The sequence below is a fragment of the Phasianus colchicus genome, chromosome 8 (genome assembly GCF_987193195.1).
Source record: "Phasianus colchicus chromosome 8, bPhaCol1.hap1.1, whole genome shotgun sequence".
NCBI classification, from domain to species: domain Eukaryota; kingdom Metazoa; phylum Chordata; class Aves; order Galliformes; family Phasianidae; genus Phasianus; species Phasianus colchicus.
This window is the reverse complement of record NC_143443.1, coordinates 28,782,940-28,804,381: the sequence shown is the minus strand read 5'-3', so window position 1 is coordinate 28,804,381 and position 21,442 is coordinate 28,782,940. Positions and strand designations below refer to the sequence as shown.

The window sequence follows — 21,442 nt, the reverse complement described above, 5'->3', positions numbered from 1 at the left end:
ATGGTCGTATTCTTTAATTTTTAAAAAATGAAAAAGAATTTACCTGAAACACACAGACAATTCTTAAGTTACTTGTTTTTCTATGCCTCCCCAATCTTTTGGACATATTATGCACTTCCATCTTAGCTTTAGATTGTTTCAGTAAAATTTTAATATTCAGTACTTCACTTTCTTATGCCATCAATATCCTTCATGCTTACACTGCCTACTTTTTTTTTTTTTAATAAATATATTTTAAAATTTATGTTCAGAATTTCTCTATGCCAATGAGCAAGAGAAAGTCACTGAGGCACTATCACATGATAACAGCAGTAATCTCCCCTAACTTGGGCTGGTACAAATGACTGTAAAACGCCCAGCATGTTTGCTCTGCAGCCCAGACCTTCATCTCAAATCTGATAGAAGATGCATGTGACTAAAGGGGCAAGCAGACAGAATTTAAGCAGCCACATGCCAGAGTGCAATCTATAACCCTTCTGAATTTTAATGTCTAAACGTTCTTAGGAAAAGTTTTAGAGAAATCTCCTTCATAAACTTAACGAACCCACAACTCGGATGTTAGTTCAGCACGGGCTGTACTTTGAATCTACAGTCTAGAGCTGAAGGTCCCCAAGCAACCCGCCCAGTGATGAAATACTAAGCTCAGTTCCTGAAGAATTCAGCACAGATATGTGCATGGTGGTTGGCAGAGATCCCACCACATTGTGTGCTGCCTTCTTTTTGATAGTATAAAAACTGAGTCCTATTTTTGTCTAGCAGGATGTATGCCTCCGTCAACTCAGTGTAGTCAAAGGAGAAGCAGTGGGAGGATTCAAGGCCATCAGGGAAAAAGGATTCAGTTTGCACACAGATGGAAAGAGACAAGAGCAAGTCAAATGACATGGGCACTCAGTAGGCAGGGAGGAGTCCTACAGTCTAATTTCTGTTCCCAAGCCATTCCTCCGTTTTTTATTAAAAACTACTGAATAAAATAGAAAAAGAACCACAATACAATCCCAACATTATCAACAGCCCGACATAACAAGAACTCATGGTTATTGAGCATTTTCATATCTCCATTTCAAAATTTTGCAACACTTTTGACAATTTCCACTGTCAAAAGAAATCATTAAAATAATTCAAAATGTCAGTAATGAGCACATGTGAGAACACACCAATAATTAGGCAAAGAAAGCCATTTAATTAAATGAGAAAATAAATTTCAAAGCAATTCTTTAATACTAATATTACTGTTAATTTTCAAGAAACAGCTCTTTCTTTAATGAAATCCATGCCTTTCAATATGGCTAGTATGGGAGTTTTCTGTTCATATCCAATGGGGAGCAGACTTACTCTGATATTTAAGCTTTTAAATTAAAAGTAAACTGTGTTTTCTATAATACAAGAATACTTCCAAAAGAACAAAGGCTGGTCAGAAACCTCAAAAGTTTTGAAATTCTGCCTCGCTATTTCTAAGTGCCACTAAAACCCTCTAAGAATTATGCTATTATTTTTAAAACATGGATATATATAATATAGCAGTGATAAAGTTATATACAAAAAGGTATGTTAAAGAGGAATATTAGGACTGTAAAATGAACCAGTACAATCAAGGTTGCCTGTGAATTATTTTTGGGTGAGTGCTCTGTTAATGGGCAGCTATTCAACACTTTGTTCTCTGCTCAGTACTTAGTTTTGGGCCCATGCCTCATTTACTACATACCACACAAACCCTTTTCCCAAGACTGAATTAATTTCTAACATGGCTTTCTACAGTATTCATCACTATCATTTTCTAAGTTCTTCAGAAAAGTTAATGAATTTGTTATAATATTACTGTGAGATGAGCAGGCACTATTAGTCCATTATTACAGGACAGGAAATGAAACAAAGAGACCAAGGACTAAAGCATCCATTAATCATGAGTAGCCAATCGAAAATATCTTGAGTATGACTTTTTCATATTTCAAATTAAGTAATAATACATATGATCATTCTTATTTTGTAGTTCCTTCCATCATTCACTATCATTCTTTCAACTTTTTCTAGAAAATAAGAAAGGAACATACATTCAGCTACACGATCACTTATGTGTACCCCACAAACAATTCCATTCTGTTTATTCTGAAGGGAAAAATTCTGGGGAAAGAGCATATAGACGTGATACTAATAATTACCTGATCCTGCCCTACTAAAGAACAAAAGTAATTGTGCTAGAAATTAGTTCCTCCACTTTCCTGGCATCCGATGCCTACATAGCATATTTCACTTTCAAAGGGGTTTTTATTAAGCAACTTTGAGCAGACAGAAGAAGATTGTAGAGGATTGTTTTTCTCTTGAGCTGTATCTCCCTTTTGCCTGTTCTTTCCAATAGAGCATCCCATTTTCCATCAGGAAGGAAAGAATGAACCTGAATTCCTAGCAAGGATGTGTATAGCTGGATATATTTATGGGACTCATGCTTTTGACTGGTGGCCTTTCTCCTACAGATTCTGTCACATCATTTCTTAATATGTATATCTAAAATTGAACTAACAAAAACTTTTCATTACGTGCAAACACCCAGAGAAAGATGTTCAGTATTTTACCCAAAAATTAATGTTTGGAGTAGTTCTTAGCCAGAAGTACTGCAGTACATGTCAAAGAGCCCTGCACTGTGCTGCCAGAACCACGCATAACATCACTTAGTTCCTTCCAGAGCAGCTGATTCATTCCATTGTCTGTACCTAACAGTCACCCACTGCCTCATTTCAGTCCTATATTAAAACATATTAGTACCCAAAAATTGCTTGTCTACAGTAACAAGAAAAGTAATGTTTTATAAATGTTGTGGATCACATGACCTTCACCTGATCAATGAGTAAAGTCTTTTTTCAATATTTCTTCTTTGTGTAACTGCAAGGTACAGGTCATAGAAATATGAGACTCCTCTTCATTCACTGAATAAATGTCTGGCCTTACACACAGCTGTGTACATATTAACAAAAACTTTTAAGATCACAGATAAGATACCATATTTTAAACATTCACTGCTACCAATAATATTATCTCAATATTTTCTTCACAGTAAAAGCGAAAAAAAAAAAAGAAAGACAATTACATGCCTGAATTGGTACATTTTCATGATAATTCTGTACGACCAAATACACTAATTCTGCAAACAGACACACCATAAAATAGCACTGTTCTATTTTTATTTCTTGAAATCACTTTTGAAGCTAGAGCAGGAACCCCACTCATGACTGCTACATAGCCCCATCAGTCAGTCTACCTACATTCTTCTATTTAGGGAACTCTCTATTCATGATGATTCTAAAAGTTATACTTCAACCTCTTCAGTGTACAGACAATTTGCCTCCCTTTTGCTCTTTCTAAGCGATTTTTCTCTATTTTCAGTAAGTTTGTTGAGAACAGCCTTATTCATATTCAACTTTGTCAGCAGAAGTGTTGCTTTTGAAATCGTTTCATTATCAAATGCTATAAATCAAATTCATTTGTGACCAAAATAAGTTCTGCTTGTATTACGAAGTTAAGGGACTACTACCAGAGCTATTTTCAGTCAGGATAATTATTTTGAACTTTCAGAGCAGCTGTTTAATTCATTCTATCATCTGCTTCTGTCATCCATTGCCTCATTTTCGTTATTATATTAAAATATGTTGGTGTCCAACATTGCTTGTCCATTGTGACAAAACAAAAAGTCATTTATTGTAAAGACTTTGCTATCAACTAGCAAAATTTGCATTTTTGATAAACGTAGTAAGAATGGAACGAGCTTTAAAAAACTTCAGCAATTACTAATTAAATGCTTCCTTCCATGTAGAGAAAGCATGTGAGAATGAATTTCACAGAAGTTCAAAGCTATAATAAAAGAAATATATAGTAACAACAAATCAGTGTTTCTTCTAATGTGCTTTAAAAAAATAGAATAGGCTAAAAGGAGTACAAAAAGACATAGGGATTGCAGTCATAATCAACAAACTGAGTAACTAAATTTTATTTAAAGAGAAATTCTCTCTTGCAAAATGTTACCTTCTTTTTGGAAAGGTATTATAAGTTGTCAGTTTTTATCCTGGGACAATCAGATACAGAAAAATATGATCATGTTAAAATTTTATTCAACTAAATGTTGCTAATAGTTTAGGCTCACTCTACCTCAGCCAAAACTTTCTAAAGACAGCTTAATTGTTTCTAAGATAGCTGCTTACAACATGCAGATTCTTGTCCATCACTGGTGAAAAATGCATAGCTATTGGTGCTAACTATCTTGAAAAACAGTGGTCTGCACCTGAGAATCTGCTGTTAGAATTTGCTATTGTGCTCCTTGGAACAGTTGTAGTTTCCGTGGAAATAAGTAAGAGGCATTACTTTTGGAGCAACCTACATAGTTGGACATTTATCATCGTTTTTTTCCCAGCCCTTCAATAATTCAATACAGACATCAGCAATTAAACGGCGACCTCTGAGTGATCAACTATCACAAGGAAACAGAACATACCCTTTGAAAACTGGTTACAAATATACACAGAAAGTATTTCTTTAATATTTCACTGTTTTCAACATTCTTTCTTCCTTTTTTTTAATCATTTAGTTGATATTTGCTTATGAAACCTTAAATCTACAGTCCCAAATGTCAGAACTTACTCCATACTGCTCAGCTCCACATGAGTTGTATAAAACACACAATGTACATTGAAGTTGAGATGTTTCAACTTTGCTGATATTCTTTGTTGTTTCTTAAATAATTTTAACATGTTCGTTCTGAGGATTAAAATCCTTTACAGCAAATGAAACCAAAATGTTTTCAGGAAAGCTTCAGTTAACACTGAATAGAAATAAATGTTGTATACCCCACTGCGCAGCCTCCAGCATTATAGCATCATGAACTGCAACAGGTAGTTGCACTGTAAAAAATGATATGCTAAAGCACTTTCTCACAATGGGCAGTAGAATATTTTTGCATTAGAACTTCTAAGATAGGTAAAATATGAATCTTTTCATTTAAAATAAGATCAGGTGTATTTCAAGTAAAATCTGCTGAATTAAATAATAAAATTTTCACTGCTCTTGGCTCATTGATGAAATATTAAAATTTCAATTCATTTACAAATATTGCCTACTCTAGCCTATGGAGCCTTTAAAACAGAGAGAAAGTACAGACTGGTAAGAAAAAAATAAATCCAGATTATTTTCCCCACTCCCTGCATGTTTAGCTGGTAGAGCTGGCGGTTAAGCATGTAAAATCATAAACTGTTTGCTTAAGCTAACCAAATGGAAATAACACAGGGAGGAAAAATACAGCCTTGAACTGCTGATTTTTCTCAGTCACCCACTCCTCGGTGGAGGTTTATTCTTTGTTTCAGAGAGGGAATCTTGGCCACTGTGGCAGGGCTCAATACCTCCTTTAATAATCTCCTTTCCGAAATAGCTTGCAATATTCAATTTCCACCCCAAACAGCTGTCAGACATTAAAAGTAATATTCATTGCACTATTTTTTTCTACGAAACAGGAACCGGCTACAGCTGTGTTTTTATTAACTCATGACCTTTTTGGCCACACAAGAAAGTACTGCTAACCAAAGTGCACAAACAGAATAAACCACGTTTTCATTTACTGCTTTGTCTAGCAGTGACTAGCTTAACACAGAGCTATTTCCACTTTGTGATAGATGTCAGACATGAGCTCTTTAACACAACTTATCTAGGAACTGGAATATCATGCAAAATAACAACAAAATGTAGACAACAGCGTGACAGCCTGTTTGCTTTCATTATTGAAAAAGCACTAACAGTGAATATCTTCTACATCTGAACTTCAAAGATCTAGTATTGTGGTAAGTAATCCATTACAATGTACACAAAGAAAGTGATCTATCTGCATGATGTAGTTTTGCACTGTCTTTTCAAGATAAATTCAGTTTTTCTCTACCATATAACGTACTGCTTGGTTTAATAACATCCTACCTTTATTTTTTCTTTCCTCAGCTGTCCCTAATGTCACTAAAAGTTCTATTACTTGAAAATCTGCCTAGCTGCATTTTCACGGATCTCTAAAGAAGCGATACACATTTCTACTCAACAAGACTGTAATCCTGAAAATGTCACTTTATTGGCAAAAAAAAAAAGCGAGATTCTTGCCCTTTTAAAAAAAATTTCTGCCCAGATTTTGCACAGCTTATCATTTTTACAAAATTATTCTGATGGTCATGGCACTTCCTTAAGGGGGTAACACAATAAAGCATATTCATTTACTCATGCTAGTGAACATAAAGAGACAAATCAAATGCATATATATTACTTCTCTACCAGTGTATCTTCATGCTTCTTGACAGTGATATTTTTCAAATTTCCCTTAATGTCATTTGCTATTGTATCTATTTTGCTAATGTGCATTGCTGCGCTTTGACCTCACACGGTTTGCAGTTCCATTTTTTCCCAGTGTTACCCTTTATATCAAGTGACGAGTAAATTACACTTTGCTGCCAAAGAGTTATATTTCTGCAATATATTTTAAAATGATATTTACAATTCAAGCTAAGAAAAAGTGACAAGGAGTCACTGACTACTTTACAATATGCTGAAATTGAGCTGTTAGCCATTCAAAGAGAAAGTTGAACTTGATAATGACCACATTTCAACATAATACAAATTTTCTTAAAGTTCATGAAATCCAAAGTCTTACCATTGTCTTTAGACATAAATGACCCTCAATACATTTCAGTGATCAAAGCCCTTCATCCAAATACCTTGTAAGGGCTTCACACCACTCATTATAAAGCAGAAAACATTATTGACTGCTCTCTTGATTTTTTCAAATGTGTACTAAGATTAGGTGGTTCAAGGCACCTGCACAGTGAGTCTTGTGCTAACAAGACCGTTAATTAAGTGCTCAGGCTGTAATAAAGGAAGAGGCTAAGCTGTCCTTAAGCAGTTCATATTAGCCACTGGCAAAAAATATTCCAGCTGACACAGAAAAGCTATTAGACCATTTGAAGAACTCCCAAAGGAACCAGCAGAAATTCTCCTACAAACCTTAAGCCCCTTTCCTATTGAAGTCAGGTGTTTTTGTTGCTTTTTCTTCTTATTTCAACGGGTTCAAGATTTCACTACAGATCTCTCCTCAAAGTCTCTCTGATCAAGAATTCTCTTTTCCCTAGGAAGTCAGCAGTAGAAGCAATGCAACTGTAACCCATCACAAAGGTAAAAGAGCTGGATTTCCCTTCTCCAACAGAAGGTAAACTAAAGGAATACTGATGATTACTTTTCTGTTCTACTTGCTTCTTACAGCATTAGGTTTGGGGAGCTGTAAGGCCTCCCAGGTGTTTGAGGAGTGACAATCCACTTCTCTATGGACATGCCAGGAAAAAAACACATGCAAAGCACAATGTAACAACTCAAAAAAGTACCCATCTCAGTGAATCCCAGGTCAGTAAACTAAATAAAATACTGCATATACACAGATCTTTGGATCAGTTTCCTTCTAAATAAAAAATAATAATAATTCACTCATGGGCTAGAGTATAGAGAAAAGTATTTCTTTTGAATGAGTTCTCCAGTCCAGAATCTCCCTTTTCAGAGTAGTATTTTATAAATAATCATAATTTATATAGCTTATATTTTCTTAACTTTATGTAGTACTTAAATGTAATAGTAGTAGTTACTTACTGAATAATATGGCATACATGGAACAGCCATATAAATAATGAAAGAACCTAATTCAGACTTCTATTTGCATACCTTTAAATATTTGTCTATCAACTTCTGCTTAAAATTTAGGATACTCCATATTTAGCCATCTTTCTTGGGCTAAATGCAGTCTCAATAAAAAGTGTATCTAAACAAATTGTCACTGAAGTTAAACAATCTACTTTGGCAAAAGTAACGTAAATAGTACATGCAAAGAGATGTCAGTTGGTAAATTCACTGATACGTAAGTAAAACCTATCAGAGAAAGAAAGTAATCCTTATTTCAAAACTCAAGTGAGCTTTCTGAAACAGATACACAGAGAAAATTCCCAGAGTTAAAACAAATATAAATAAAAAGATTTGCCAATTCATAGCGAAATCTGAAGATGATTGGCAACAAAACTGTTTCTTTAGCCTGCCCAACTGCAAGCCAACCTAGCATTTGGCAAATGAATATATAGAGCCTGGGGTGAGATCGTGATACTTAATTAGGAGCTTGGTATGGTTATTGTTTTAATTCCTTGGAAGGCTACAATTCATTTGTGTGGTTATTTTAGCTTAGGGCAAACATAATGTTGCTTTTTTTTTTTAATGTTCTTAGTTTGTTGAGACTAATCTTTTCTAAAACTACCTAGAATTGCCTGATTCAAACCCTAATCTGTTCTACTACTTGTAGACTAACACTGAAAGACTTGAAAGACTTGAAAGTACTTGAAAGACTAACATTTCTTCTTAAATAGAATTTATTTGTATAAGCCTGCATATTCAAAAGACAATGACAGGCATTCTTATGTATTTATAAATAATAAAAATTGCCTCAGTCTGTATCAAAGTCAATCAGTACTAGATATAATTGGAGGAACTCATTAATTTAAGTCAAGCATGACAGTTTTACAATTACAATATGTAGCCAGTTTAAATTAATGCTGTTCCAAAAAGAAACAGGAATTGTACACATCAGTAGCAGAGAATCTAACTGCTAGTATGTATCTCACAACTCAACTAAAACAAACACCTTTTCAGTAGTGTAAATTTATTGTTTCTGCCCTTTAAGTTTCAACATAATTTTTAAATATCTGGAAAATCTCTGTTAACAGTGTTATTAAAAGTGCTACTGCTGTTTATCTCCTAAAACACTCTCCTTGGAATGTTCTTGAGTTTAATCTTTTCCTAAGAATAGCAAGTCTGCCATCTAGTGCTTTATTGCCACCTCTAGTACATTCTTTCTTTGATCTTTTTAATTATTATTATTTTAATAAAGGATGTCACGCTCTAAGTTCATAAATGCATATACATGCACATGTACACACACAGTGCTTAAAAGTCACATTTAATCTTCTTGCTGACAGGTTGCATTACATATTTCAACAGCTATTAACCCATACAGCCATCTTCTACTCTCACTTATCGATTGTGAGAACTACTCACAAGCTGAGAGCAACCAGAGCCAAGCGTCATCCCAGATCTTGCACCCACCTGCTCCTAGAACAACTCTCTTTAGAGACTGCTTATGTCTGTGGCCTATATCAGAACTCAAATTACAAGGTCAAGAAAAAGAAAAAAGGTATGTTCAAATAGTAAGGAAACACCAGGTAGTCTGACCTATTGATAGTTCAGCCCAGGCCTGAAATGTATTTTGACAACATAAATAAGAATGCATTACCTGAGGACCATTCTGCTTGAAGATAGTATTGAGCTGATGCTTCTAAGAAGTGAATGTAAGTAAGATGTTGCCATAAATTACTGACCTTCAAAATCTATCCCCCACAGAAAGATGGTTTGCTATTACAAACAAGCAAGAAGTCAGAAAGGAAAAATATAAACACCTCTAAAGAAATATTAAAACCTTTTACCCCAAGGTGCAGATATCAAAAATCAGTTAAGATTTGTTTTTCTTAATTTTTATCGAGATGAATTTTAAATAAAAGGAAATTTTGGATATAAATAGGGATACAAGAAACATAAAAACTAAGTGTTTGGTTTTGTTTCAGACACCACTCACTTTGCATAACAATGTCCCTTAAAAAATTCAAAATTAAAATTATACTCTTCAGAAGGGTAGGGAAAATGGGTAAGGACTGTATTCCTCTTTATTTTGCCCTTTTTGGAGTCCTGGAGTATCGAGTAATGGGGCTAATGCAGCTCCAGGACTGCAATATAAACAAGGTTTACAAGGTTTTACAGCCAGAAGCAAAATTCCCTTTTTCCCACTGAGCTCTCTTCACAGATACCAGATTTTATTTTAAGGGTGTCCTCTGCACACATACTTCATGCTTTTCAGTTGGAAAGTATCTTGTTAAGTCACTGATGTACTGAGAGAACTGAACACTGCCATCCTATCTGCACGTCCACCAAGGAAACAAGGAAGAACTATAATTGTTTCAGTGCTGACAGCATGGAATTGCATTGTAAAGCCATCAACTCATTATTCATATTGCACTCCCAAAAACTGCTACAAAATATTTAATACCTCACATTTCTCCTTGAAATGCATTTTAAGTAAAATATAAGAAAATAATGTATTAAAATAACTTAAAGATATCCTTAGATTTGTTTTAAATCTACAAGTATTATTTCCCCATAGTTGTTACACTGGATGTTTTTAGTTATGAACAACTGAGAATTCAGCAAGACTTTCCCTGGCTTTACATTTCCTCCCTTTATGTCCACTGGGCAAATAAGGAAAGCTGAGTGGTGACAGTGCTTTGCAGTACATCTCAACCTTAAGGTTTCTGCAGATAGGCCTACAACCTTGCTTCATCCCAGATCACATGAAACAGTGGCTGATGTTCTACTGCACAGCTAACATTTCCTAAAACATTGAGCTGAGAGAAAAAATTAGAACTGTGGAAGAAAACACAACAAAGCTAGGAAAACAGTTAACATTTGTATGGCCTTTCAGCCACTTTTATGGACAGATATTAGTGCTTCCTCTTTTCTAAAGGCTTTAAATCCAACAAATCTCCTTTAGAGACAGATATTCTGGCAAAGATGTGGGGGGGAAAAAAATCAATGAATAGGTTTTAACTTTACAGAAAGCCATGAATCATTTAGTCCATCCCTGTTTTAATTCTCTTCCTAAGTGACCCATCCCTCTTGGCCTCTACACACACTTGGATTCTCTAATCCTTCTCAAAGGTCATGTTCTAATCTCCCACAAATTTAAAAGCAGACCTGCTCCTCAACATAGCAAAGTCTATAATATCACCCTGGATATATAATGCACATCCTTTTGAATTCAAAATACAAGACTCTTCTGATTTCTCTTTGAGATTACATATAGTCATACATCCAAAGATGTCTAACCCAAAGATGAGCAATAGATTAATAAAAATTGTTAAGTTATTGTAATTTTATTGCTTGCAACTACACACCTGTTGTGCATTGCTGAATCTATGAATGCTTCATATTTTGAACTGTCTTGCCACGTAACCCACTACTGCTGCCTGTTTCAAAAGAGCAACCAGAAGAACTACCACTGTTGATCTCAGTTTCCAAAAGAGAAAAGTGCTTCTAAGCACATTTAAAGCAGTAAAAGGGAGAAAAAAACAAAGGTCCATCAAAGCTATATCTGTGTATAGTTTTTAACTACTTTTTCTTAGCTGGCTACTCATGTGGGCTTTGGCTAGGAACTGTCTTGGTGGAACAGGCAACACTTGAGAGCTCTGCTCCAACAGTGTAGCTCAGCCCTGCCTAAATCACAGGAAAAATTTCTGCTCACACTCTGACTTGGGAAAGCTTTAACAGAATGGACAAAAAGCAGAGACGATTTGTGAATGCTTTGTGCTAAATTACTCATCTGGAAATTCTGACAACCACACAGGTGAATAATGTAGTTTATACTCACAGTACTGATTTGCTGAAAGTGTCTATGTCTCTACACAGAGCAGTTATCAGAAACAGACACTCTCTTTGATTGAAATGTAGCATTGGAATTGAGACATTTAAAGTAACGTACATATTGCAGACATTTTGGAAAGCTTTTGACCTTAATGCAGATTTCTAAAAGAAGTTTATGCAGTAAAGTGTAATATCCTTTCAAAAGGAGTGATTGTAAGCAAGCCTATACTCCACCCTCTATGTAAAAACATACCATGAATTATGTATTTAAAATCTCATTTCTCTAGAGCACTGGTTTAACTGTATTTCCATTTATGATTTAAAGCACTGTGTCCAAAAACAACCCGGGTCAAAATCTCAGAAGTGGCATTTCTCCCAGTGACTCTTTCCAATCAGTCTAAAACCATCTGGTTGCTGCATGTTTCTCTGCACCCAGGAGCACTGGTTCTGACAGCAGCATATTTCTAATGCTGACGTGTGAAGAACTAATCCAGCAATTTGGATGCATACTTTGCTATCTAGGTGTCACTGTTATACATCACACTGGCTCAGATACCGAAGAACAATAACAACAACAAATACAAATGCATCACGACAAAATGTCATATTTATGGTTTGCGTACATGCATTAGTCAGCTGAACAACCATTTCTGGCCTCCATTCAAAATTCATTTATATGGATTAAATCAGCTTGCAATTGTACACAGAAAAATTGGTTTCTAACAGAAGGGTTTGGAGATACTGAGCCTCCTAGTTAGAAACACAGAGGAACAACCCAGAAGCAGAACTGTACTCAATCTCCAAGAGCACTTACAAAGGCAAACAAATCTGACTTTTCAATTAATGAAGCTCCTCGTTTTTTATACATATTCTACTTTTTAATGTTTATAAGAAATCTTGGATAGTATTTTCTCTCATACTCTTGAACAGTGGCATTTCCAACATTCCTAGACCAAGAAATCCTCCCTCCCATGGACTTCATGAGCTGCAAATTGTTGTATGTAAAGAAGGAAACATCACTATATAGTCATCCATTTGCTATGCTATTCCCTGATATTCATATTTAGCTGCTCACAGTGCGGTACTAGAGCAGATAGACCATCATACAGCTGCTCATACATTCTTCTACTTTCAATATTTTTCTAATTTTTATATCGTGGTTTGTTCTCATTCTCATACTCTGACAAGTTTGTTTTTGCTGCTGTGATTTTCCAACCATGCAGAGAAGTCATGAAAAATGAAATTAACATAAGTTTAATAGAAGCAATAGGCTGCAGTTTTCACACAATCTGGATAATATAATATTGCATGCCCTATTATGAATGTCCTATTTACTTTTATTAAGTTTTGATAATTTTAACCAAGTAGGGAAAGTACTCATGTCCAGCGCTGCCAAGATTTGAAATGCCACATTAGAATGAAATCTGATGTTTAATGAGCTGCTCCTGTCATACACAGAATTTGATGACATTTCTGCTGTTTATCTTCCTGTGATAAAATCTGTATTTTTTAACATCTATGACGTTTCAACATAATATATAAAACTCAGTTATATATATGTGTGTGTGTGTGTGTGTGTGTGTGTGTGTGTGTACACACATACGTATGCATATATATAATTCTTTTTGATCATGCCAGATCTTTCTGTAAGTGTTCTTCTGTTCTCATTAGTACTCACGTCACTTCTACAGTCATGGCAGTATCTATGCACAGCACTCATACTGTGCTTACTATCCTACATCACTACTAGAAGAAAAAAATATGGAAGAAAATAAAGTAATCTGTGCTATCCCACTAGGTTTAGAGTTTACTTACTAAGTTAACAGTCAATTGATGTTAACACCAGGGCCTAGATCAACACCAGTCTGCTCCCCCTTTCTGGTCTTTAGGATAGCAATGACAGGCAAGAGGGAGGAGTGCAGGCAAGAGTTAGGAGGAGAGCAAGAGCAAGAGGTGGAAATAGCTGAATTTTCACATGGCAGTGGGTATTCACATCAAAAGTTGCAGAAGTTTCTGTCAGACAACAAGCATTCTCAATCCACACCCTGCTTAGAAGAGAAACTCAGGCCAACCCGCATCATACAAAAGTTAGCTACACATTCAGAACTAAATTCTAAAGTTTGGGCTAAGAAAAACATTCCAGTTAAGAATTTAAAATTTAAGCACACAAAATGTAGTGAAGATGGCTAAACTTAAGTATGTAACTAAAAGCTTTCCAGAAGATCCCAGCCACTACAGTGAATTGCTAGCTGTATTCCTATTTCAGTACCATTCATTAATTGATTTTGGTTATGAAAGGAAGAAACAAATTTACTTCGAATTTTTTTTTTTCTCATAGACCTATGATGATTATAAGTATATACTCTTCTCTGTTCATTTGTTTTTTCTCAGTATTTTCTTTCCTCCAGAGAAGTAACTACTAGCATGATGTAGAAAACAAGAATATTCTTCTTCACTTCAAGGAGAAGCAAATGGCAATACAGGTGTTTAAATAGAAAGTTCCTATCTAGTAGCAAAATAAGTACAGAGAAATAGCATCCAAATGCATATCTTCAACAGAAGCAAAACATTCTTATATAAATGACAGTCAATATTAAGGTCATACTTTAAAATACTTAAACATATAAGAAATGAAAGCTGCGCTTTATGACAAGCTTTAATACATGATTTAGCAGGTAATGAACGGTGCCAATAAGCAATTGTTACTGAAATCTTAGGTCAGTCAGTTATCCATAAATTAACAAATAATTTCTCATTATGATACATTATCCACTAAACGTAAGACAGACAGAATTCCATTATTTTAATTAGTGCGGATTCCTTCTTACCTCCAGATATTATAGTATATATGCTACATTTTAAATTACTGAAAGTATTAAATTTATCATTCCAAAACAACAAGAACTTTAAAATATTTTGGAATTTGACAGAAGACAAATACTGGTAGTGGGCTAAAGGTGGAAGGCTATCTTGAATACGGCACAATTTGTCTACAATATGATTTATAGACCCAACCTGTAACATGATAGCAAAAAATAAGGTTTTTCTTGGAGGTGCCTGAGGTCTACAAATCTCATTAACGTCATTTTTTTTCAACCTCTAAATTTAATAGCTTTTATTTTTAAGGGGCAAAACAACCATTGATGGACGTATCCAAAATAGATTCTTTAGCACTACTTCTCATGTACTCATTACCTATCTTTGATTCCATATAATTTATAAAACAAACAGATAAGAAAATCCAAATATCTGAGTAATGAAATTTCTCATTTAAAGTAGTAAGAATGTACCCATGGAGACAAATAATAAATGAAAATGAATTTATCTGATTCACATTATCTTTTAATCATAGCTCTAAGGACTATTTTCAATCAGGTCTATTCTATATAAAATATCAACAACTACAACAGCATGTTTTAAATATTTAGAAATGAACCTTCAGTTTGAAGTGTTACAAACAAACTTGTCTGTGGGGAAAAAAAAGCAAAAAAAAATTTTATAACTGGCAAAAAGTGTAAGCCTAGGGATATGTCAGCATCTCTAATTTAGTACACGTCTATTTTGTTCTGTAAAACACATTTTGCAGATACAGACCATTAAAGGTAGAAAGAAACATTAGTAAAGAAAAAAACCACTAATTTGTTAGGTAGATTATGCCTTAAAGAGATTCTAAAACAAAACTTTTGTGTGCATTCTGAACGGATGCCGCAAATATAATCAGAGATACTACTTTATGTAAATTTAAATTGGAGGTTGGGATGGTGTTGGGAAACAAAAGACAAATGGATTCAGTCTAACATGGAGCAGGTATATGCAAAAGTCTGAAGATATAAAACAGCGTTCTTCACTGGATAAAAGTATATAAAAGAAGTATATAACAGTGTTCTTCAGCATCAGTTTTTTATGATGATTAAAATTACTATTTAACATTGATATTGGCTCAGGAAAATTGGCACGTCTCTCTGAGGGATTTCTGTACATGGATAATAAGCACTCCTATGCCTTTGAGTCTTTCATTAGGACTATCAGAAATGTAATACTTTAAAAGTTAATTTGCCCAAGGCACCTTTCCTGCAACTATAAGGATATGCAGACAACATACGTGCTCTACCATTTATGATACTTTGGAGAACAGCTGTGCATCACGCCCCTTGGAGGTATACAGGCTAAGCCATTCACAATTCCCTAAGAAAATGCTAGTTTGGTCTATTTGCATTTTCCTATCACAAATTCTGTCATGTGAACAATGATGCAATTATAGGTTCCTTTGGTTCACATACAGAGTTATAATGCAATGACTTGGTCATTGCCTCTACCTTTGGAGAAACTTCCAGTAGACTTTAATTTGCTTTCTCTAGTAACAATCAGAGAAGCCCAGGGGGGCATTTCATTTTTCAAAGAATCAATAGGCCCCAGCTTCAAAAAATCCCAAGAAAAATATTTAGTTTTTCAGAGGCAACAAAATTACCACACAATGCATAAACAGCGTTTAAGTAATGAACATCAAAAATATAAGTACTCACAGTAACATGTTCCCCTAAGCGGATTTCCAAGATACCTATTTTCAGAGTCACAGCTGCAGGGGGGAAAAAGACAAAAGCAAACATTCCCATTAAATAAAGCATAGATTTTATACAAATGCAGCCAGAATATTTATTCCAAATAGCACAAGCTTGGTTAGTAGCAGCACTGGCATAGGGAAACAAAGTATAGGATATATTTCTTAATCAAGATGAGCTACTTTCTGGAAGGACCTCTCTTGCAAAAGTAACCAGGAGTGATGAGGCACTTGAATAGGGACTTCAGGTGTGCTTAAAGCAGACGCCTGCTGCAGGCCTCAGTGTTTTGTGTCCACTTTGGATAAATGGGAGCAGGGCAGGGTAGATGAACACAGAATCTGCCACTATCCACTCAGCCTCAGGGACTGCTCACCTCCTGGCTGCCATCCATCCCTCCACTGGCTCTCTCCAAGGAGAAAGCATTTATCAGGCAGACGTTCACTGCAGAAACTGTTCTCAAATAAATCTCCCCCTAACATGCACAGCCCCAAAACACTATCAGAGCAGGCTTTGCACCCTTATGTAACCTTCCAAATGTGCTCAAGCCACTCCTTCAGCGATGGAAATATATACATCCTCAGGTTCAAACACACAAACATTATTTCAAACTCTTTTATATGAAAACAACAAAATACCTGTAAGCATAAATTAATGACTACACTTTCACAGCACCTAAGAGAACCTAGATGTGCTCCAAAACTACACAGACTGCTCAAGAGAGGCTAATCCTAAACTATTAACTGTAAATTAGACAATGGCAACTGGTTCTGGGGCCACAAATTGCAGCCATGGCATAGCACTGTGGTGTTCCAGAGGCAGCAGACCATGCACAGAACGTGAGGTGAAATTTAGGCTGAATAGAACACACTGCATCCAGACTGTCACTGCTGGGGAAAAAAAAATGCGCATGAAAAGATCAGGAAAAATACCTTCCTTATAAATATATCTTTGTTTTCAGAGGCATGAAATATGCTATGGAATATCATAGTGGTCAAATTGAGTTATATAGATTTCTCTAAAAATGACACGTACTTTAGTAGAAAATAACTATCTTGTTCTAGGTTTTCTTGGCTATTGTACAGAAGTCTCCAGAAAATTATAATTTGCTATTAAGCATACAGAATGTTTCATAAAACAGAGAGAAAACTTATCACCGCCTATTAAATTTCATAGAAATATTTTCCCACAGGAAATCTGGCCCAGTTAATGCATGGAATACTCTTTCATTACTTTGTTCTCTTAGAGAAATTTAAACTGCAAGGAGTTTTTGCTGCTTATGTTATTTTATTTGTAAGTGATATTAAAAAACTTTCCTATTTCGATGTCATGTGAGCTAACGAGCATGCTGTACAATACTGCCTGCCTTTCTGTTGTTCTCTTCACTGGTTTCAAACCTGGTGTTTATTACCATGCTCATTATTCAAAATCAGGTAGAGCTTAGTTCAGTCCTACCACAAAATAGGACTTCTTTATTTCTTGAAGATCTCTATTGGAAAAAAAAAAAAAAAAAAAAAAAAGAAGGAGGAAAAAAAAAAAGCTATTTCCATGCAGCTCCCTTTCACCTTTCAGTTCCCCTTCTATCCAGATGAAACCATCTCCTGTGGGTCAATAATTATCAGAAACCAAGGATTTTCAGAATCACATACACATTTCTATTTATATTACAGAAGAAGAAAAAAAGGAAAGGGAAAACAATAACTAAGAATACATAAAATAAAATTAACCATAAAAATCAGTGTAATGCACCACAGGTCCTACTACTTAAGGAAGCACACAAAAGAATGTTTGATACAAAAATTATTAGGTAGGTTATACTTTGCCATAGACAAGTATTCATCCAAATCCCAATAATCATTAATTTCCTGATAATTTTAGACATGACCTTCTCAAAACTTGAGGAGAAAATGGCAATACAATTTTACAGCTACCATTTCAACATACTGCATGATGAAATGATAAAATACGCATAATAATATTTTTAAAAGTGAATTATAATACAGTAACAGCATTTGATGTACTATCACATTTATTATACTTTCTGTGTAGTGAACCCTGCAGAAGACATGTTACTCAAGGGGTTGGCAATTTTGGGCAAGCCATGTCCAGTCTACTGGCCTTAGGAGACAGTACATGAGCATGAAGAACTGCTATAAGGGGATATACTGGAATGCCCTGTACAGTCCTGTGCTGCATGCTATGAACAAGAACCTCCAAGCCTGTCCGAAGACACACAACTCTGTTACATCACCACAGTGTGGGAAGGAACCTCTTCCATGGGAAAGAACTGTGCAGCATGCCGGGGAAAGTCCATCTAGAGATCACCCTGAGCCTGGGGCTCCCACCACCTGCAGTGACATAAGCTTTTCCCCCTATATGTACTCCTCTTTTTCATCCAACTTGTTAAAACAATATTTTATTATGATGCTATTCATTTTCAGGCCTTTCTTACTGAAATACAAGGGAATCACCCTTTCTTACACTTCCCCTCTGTCCCCTGGTGCAAAACAATTTTATAACATTTATTAGCAGTAACATGAGGTGGAATTCTTACAAATTAAGGAAGTCTGCTTTAACCAGAATGAAAGATACTATTTAAACACTCCATTTTCAGCACAGTAAAAAGATAAAACTACATCTAAAACTACTCATGTGAGTATATATGCTAAGTTCTGACTAAATTTAGTTTTGTCTTTAAATCCAACCATACTTCATTAAGCATATCTATTGCTCTGCTTTAGTCACTAATTATGCTTCCAATTAAAAAATTTTATATTTGCTGAATTATTTCCTTATGAGCTTTCCTTGTAGTAATTTTTGTACATTTTCCAAAAGACAGTACACATTTGAGCATATCTGAAGCATAATGTATGCTTCATATCTGTAAATTGGGAATTACACTGGTTATAACATGTGCTGTGAGGCTATGATCATTTGCTTTAAGTGGCAATAATGAATGAGTAGTTCTTCTCTGGCCTGCCTCCAGAGACCGAGCTTCCATTTGCAATTACAAATGGAGACATTTCCTAACAGGTTACATACAAGTACTCTGGTTTGGTTCAGTACAGAAGTGTTCATCAAGTTACTGAACTGATGGCCAGCTATTAACAGTCATCCTCCAATCTCTCCCTCAGTTATGCTTTCAAAACTAAACCATTTTCTTCCCCTCCCTCTGTATTTCCTGGAAGTTCAAGCTAAAAAGCTATGAACAAATACATAAAATAGTAATACTGTTCACGTTTCCTACCAAGTTCATAATAATTTCTGGTTTTCTCTTCAAATACATGTTTTCAAAAACACATTATCACTAAGTTTCACAGATTTTTACTTTTTTTTTTTTTAAATGGATGAAAGGCTTTTTTTTTTTTTGTAAGAACATTTATAAATGACCTTATGATGATGAAGATTAGTAATATGTTTGATTTTGTGCACCGTATCAACATTTTTCAACTTTACAAAAGGTTGCATGGTATTTATCGGTATTTCCCTCAAGTAAGTATCTCCAGGTCCCACACCTAAATAAACCTGTCAGAATATAAAACCAACCTGGATGATCAGGTGGAACCTCATAATATTCCATCCAACCTTTGATCACAAAGGTAGGATATTCTGTAGTTCCATTGCTACAACTATTTGGTATTTCTTTTTAATTAAAAATTAATGCAAAAAAGAAAGAAGGAACAGGGAAAGAGAAACCTAAGTACCACTGGTCTTTCCTTGATTTGCATTTGTTCCTAATGCCAAATTCTGAGGGAAAATAAAAATGTATGCCAGACCACGCTATGGCCCTTCTGGGGCTGTTCTATCTTGTTTTGGCTTAGGTACAGATAGCTACTAAAGAACGATGACCCATAACTCACATTGCATCCTTCCAAATCTGAGATTTGTGATAGGTGTAGACTAACACAGAATCTGAGGGAGAACCATCATATTTCTGACCTTCAGCTAGTTACAGACAGCTCTCAGACTGATTCTGCCTGGGATCTCAGTCTTGAACTACAGCAGGTTCCTGATAAATAAAGACTAGTGGCTCTGGTAGACTCTTTCATAGCCCTAGTCAGCGGCTTGCGCCAGCTTTTAGATGAGTAATAATGTCCTCCAGGAGTACTGTTTATCATCTGCTCTAGTGTTCTACTCTGGTCTAGCCTTAATTTTTCCATTCTGCTTCTTGTCCAGTCAGAGGTCTTGCTTCTGCTGCCAAATTCCTGCTTCTGAGGTACATGTCCTAGTTTAATGTCCAGAACAAGTTTCTGTTTTCATTCCATATGCTGCCATTGATGTACACAAACTTTAATGTATGTAAAAGGACACACTTGGAAGAGCAGGCTTCTCTCCTATCAACAACTGTTCTCTCAAAGTTGTGAACAAGAAACACAAACATTTCTTCCTTTGCACTTCGAAAGAACTAAAAGAAAATTCACATCCTAAAGATAAAGTTTAATTCAAATACATACAAGTTTTACATGAACCTGATCAAAACACATCACTTAACTGAACAAAGTATACATGAGGAACTGTAGGCCTAAAACTCCCTTTAGGGAAGGGCACTGAGAAGACTGCTCAGTGATGCTGGTGGATACCTTCCTATAGGATTTTCTATGATGCTATTCTATACCAAGTTTTAGAAAACAGGGATGTTAGGTGAATTATTTCTCTGCCTGTAACTACTTACATAGTGTTAAGGGCTTCATACAATATGAATGTGAAGAATAAATATGAAAAAGGTTTAAGTAAATGATAAAATGCAAATGGCAATTTTTAGATGGTGTCTTTAAGTCATATGTTCAGTATTTCTAGGTGTCTATGGAATTTCTGATTAGTCATTCAGAAAGTATGTTGATAATATTAAACTTATCATACTTTCTTGTGACCTTTAAAACCAAGTTTTTGTCCATCAGAACATGTCAATATTTATTCCACGTTGATCCGACAAATTCTTTCTCTGACTAAAATTAATTTTTATTCAGTTTTCCTTCACTCTCCCATCCCATATACAGCAAAGTCCATTATGTTCATGTTTTACTGCCAGCCATTGTTCTACTATAACCACGTTCAGCTTCAAGTCTTTTTTAATATCTAAGATATCAACCCCATCTAAGCTGCACTATCTCTTATTTGACTTTACTAAAAAGTGATACCAATCCAAAGAGATACAGAAATATCTATTAAGGGTAGAACACATGGAATTATATGGGTGGTTGGAGAAATCATGAAGATAAATACATGTGTTCATTTTTCTCTGGTCCCCTTACCATGAAGGGCCTCAAACTCCAGTAGCCCATTATAGTCCAAAGTCTTGCAAATTTCTTAGAGCAGAGATGACACTGATACTCCATTATGAAATGCCAAATAAGTGGAAATAAATGTTACTGTGTATGTTA

At 35.2% G+C, this 21,442-nt stretch overlaps 1 protein-coding gene across 11 annotated transcripts in view; it reads right to left on the bottom strand.

Annotated features, from left to right (window-relative positions):
* ATRNL1 (attractin like 1) overlaps positions 1-21,442 on the bottom strand; it is a 425,218-nt gene that overhangs the window by 259,035 nt on the left and 144,741 nt on the right. For all 11 annotated transcript variants that reach the window (XR_016468857.1, XR_016468855.1, XR_016468856.1 and 8 more), the window contains exon 21: positions 16,029-16,081. Coding sequence is in view for 7 of the 11 variants with exons in the window: in XM_090145543.1 (XP_090001669.1) it covers positions 16,029-16,081 (53 nt within the window). In the remaining 4 variants the exon portion in view is untranslated. The remainder of the gene's footprint in view (positions 1-16,028; positions 16,082-21,442) is intronic.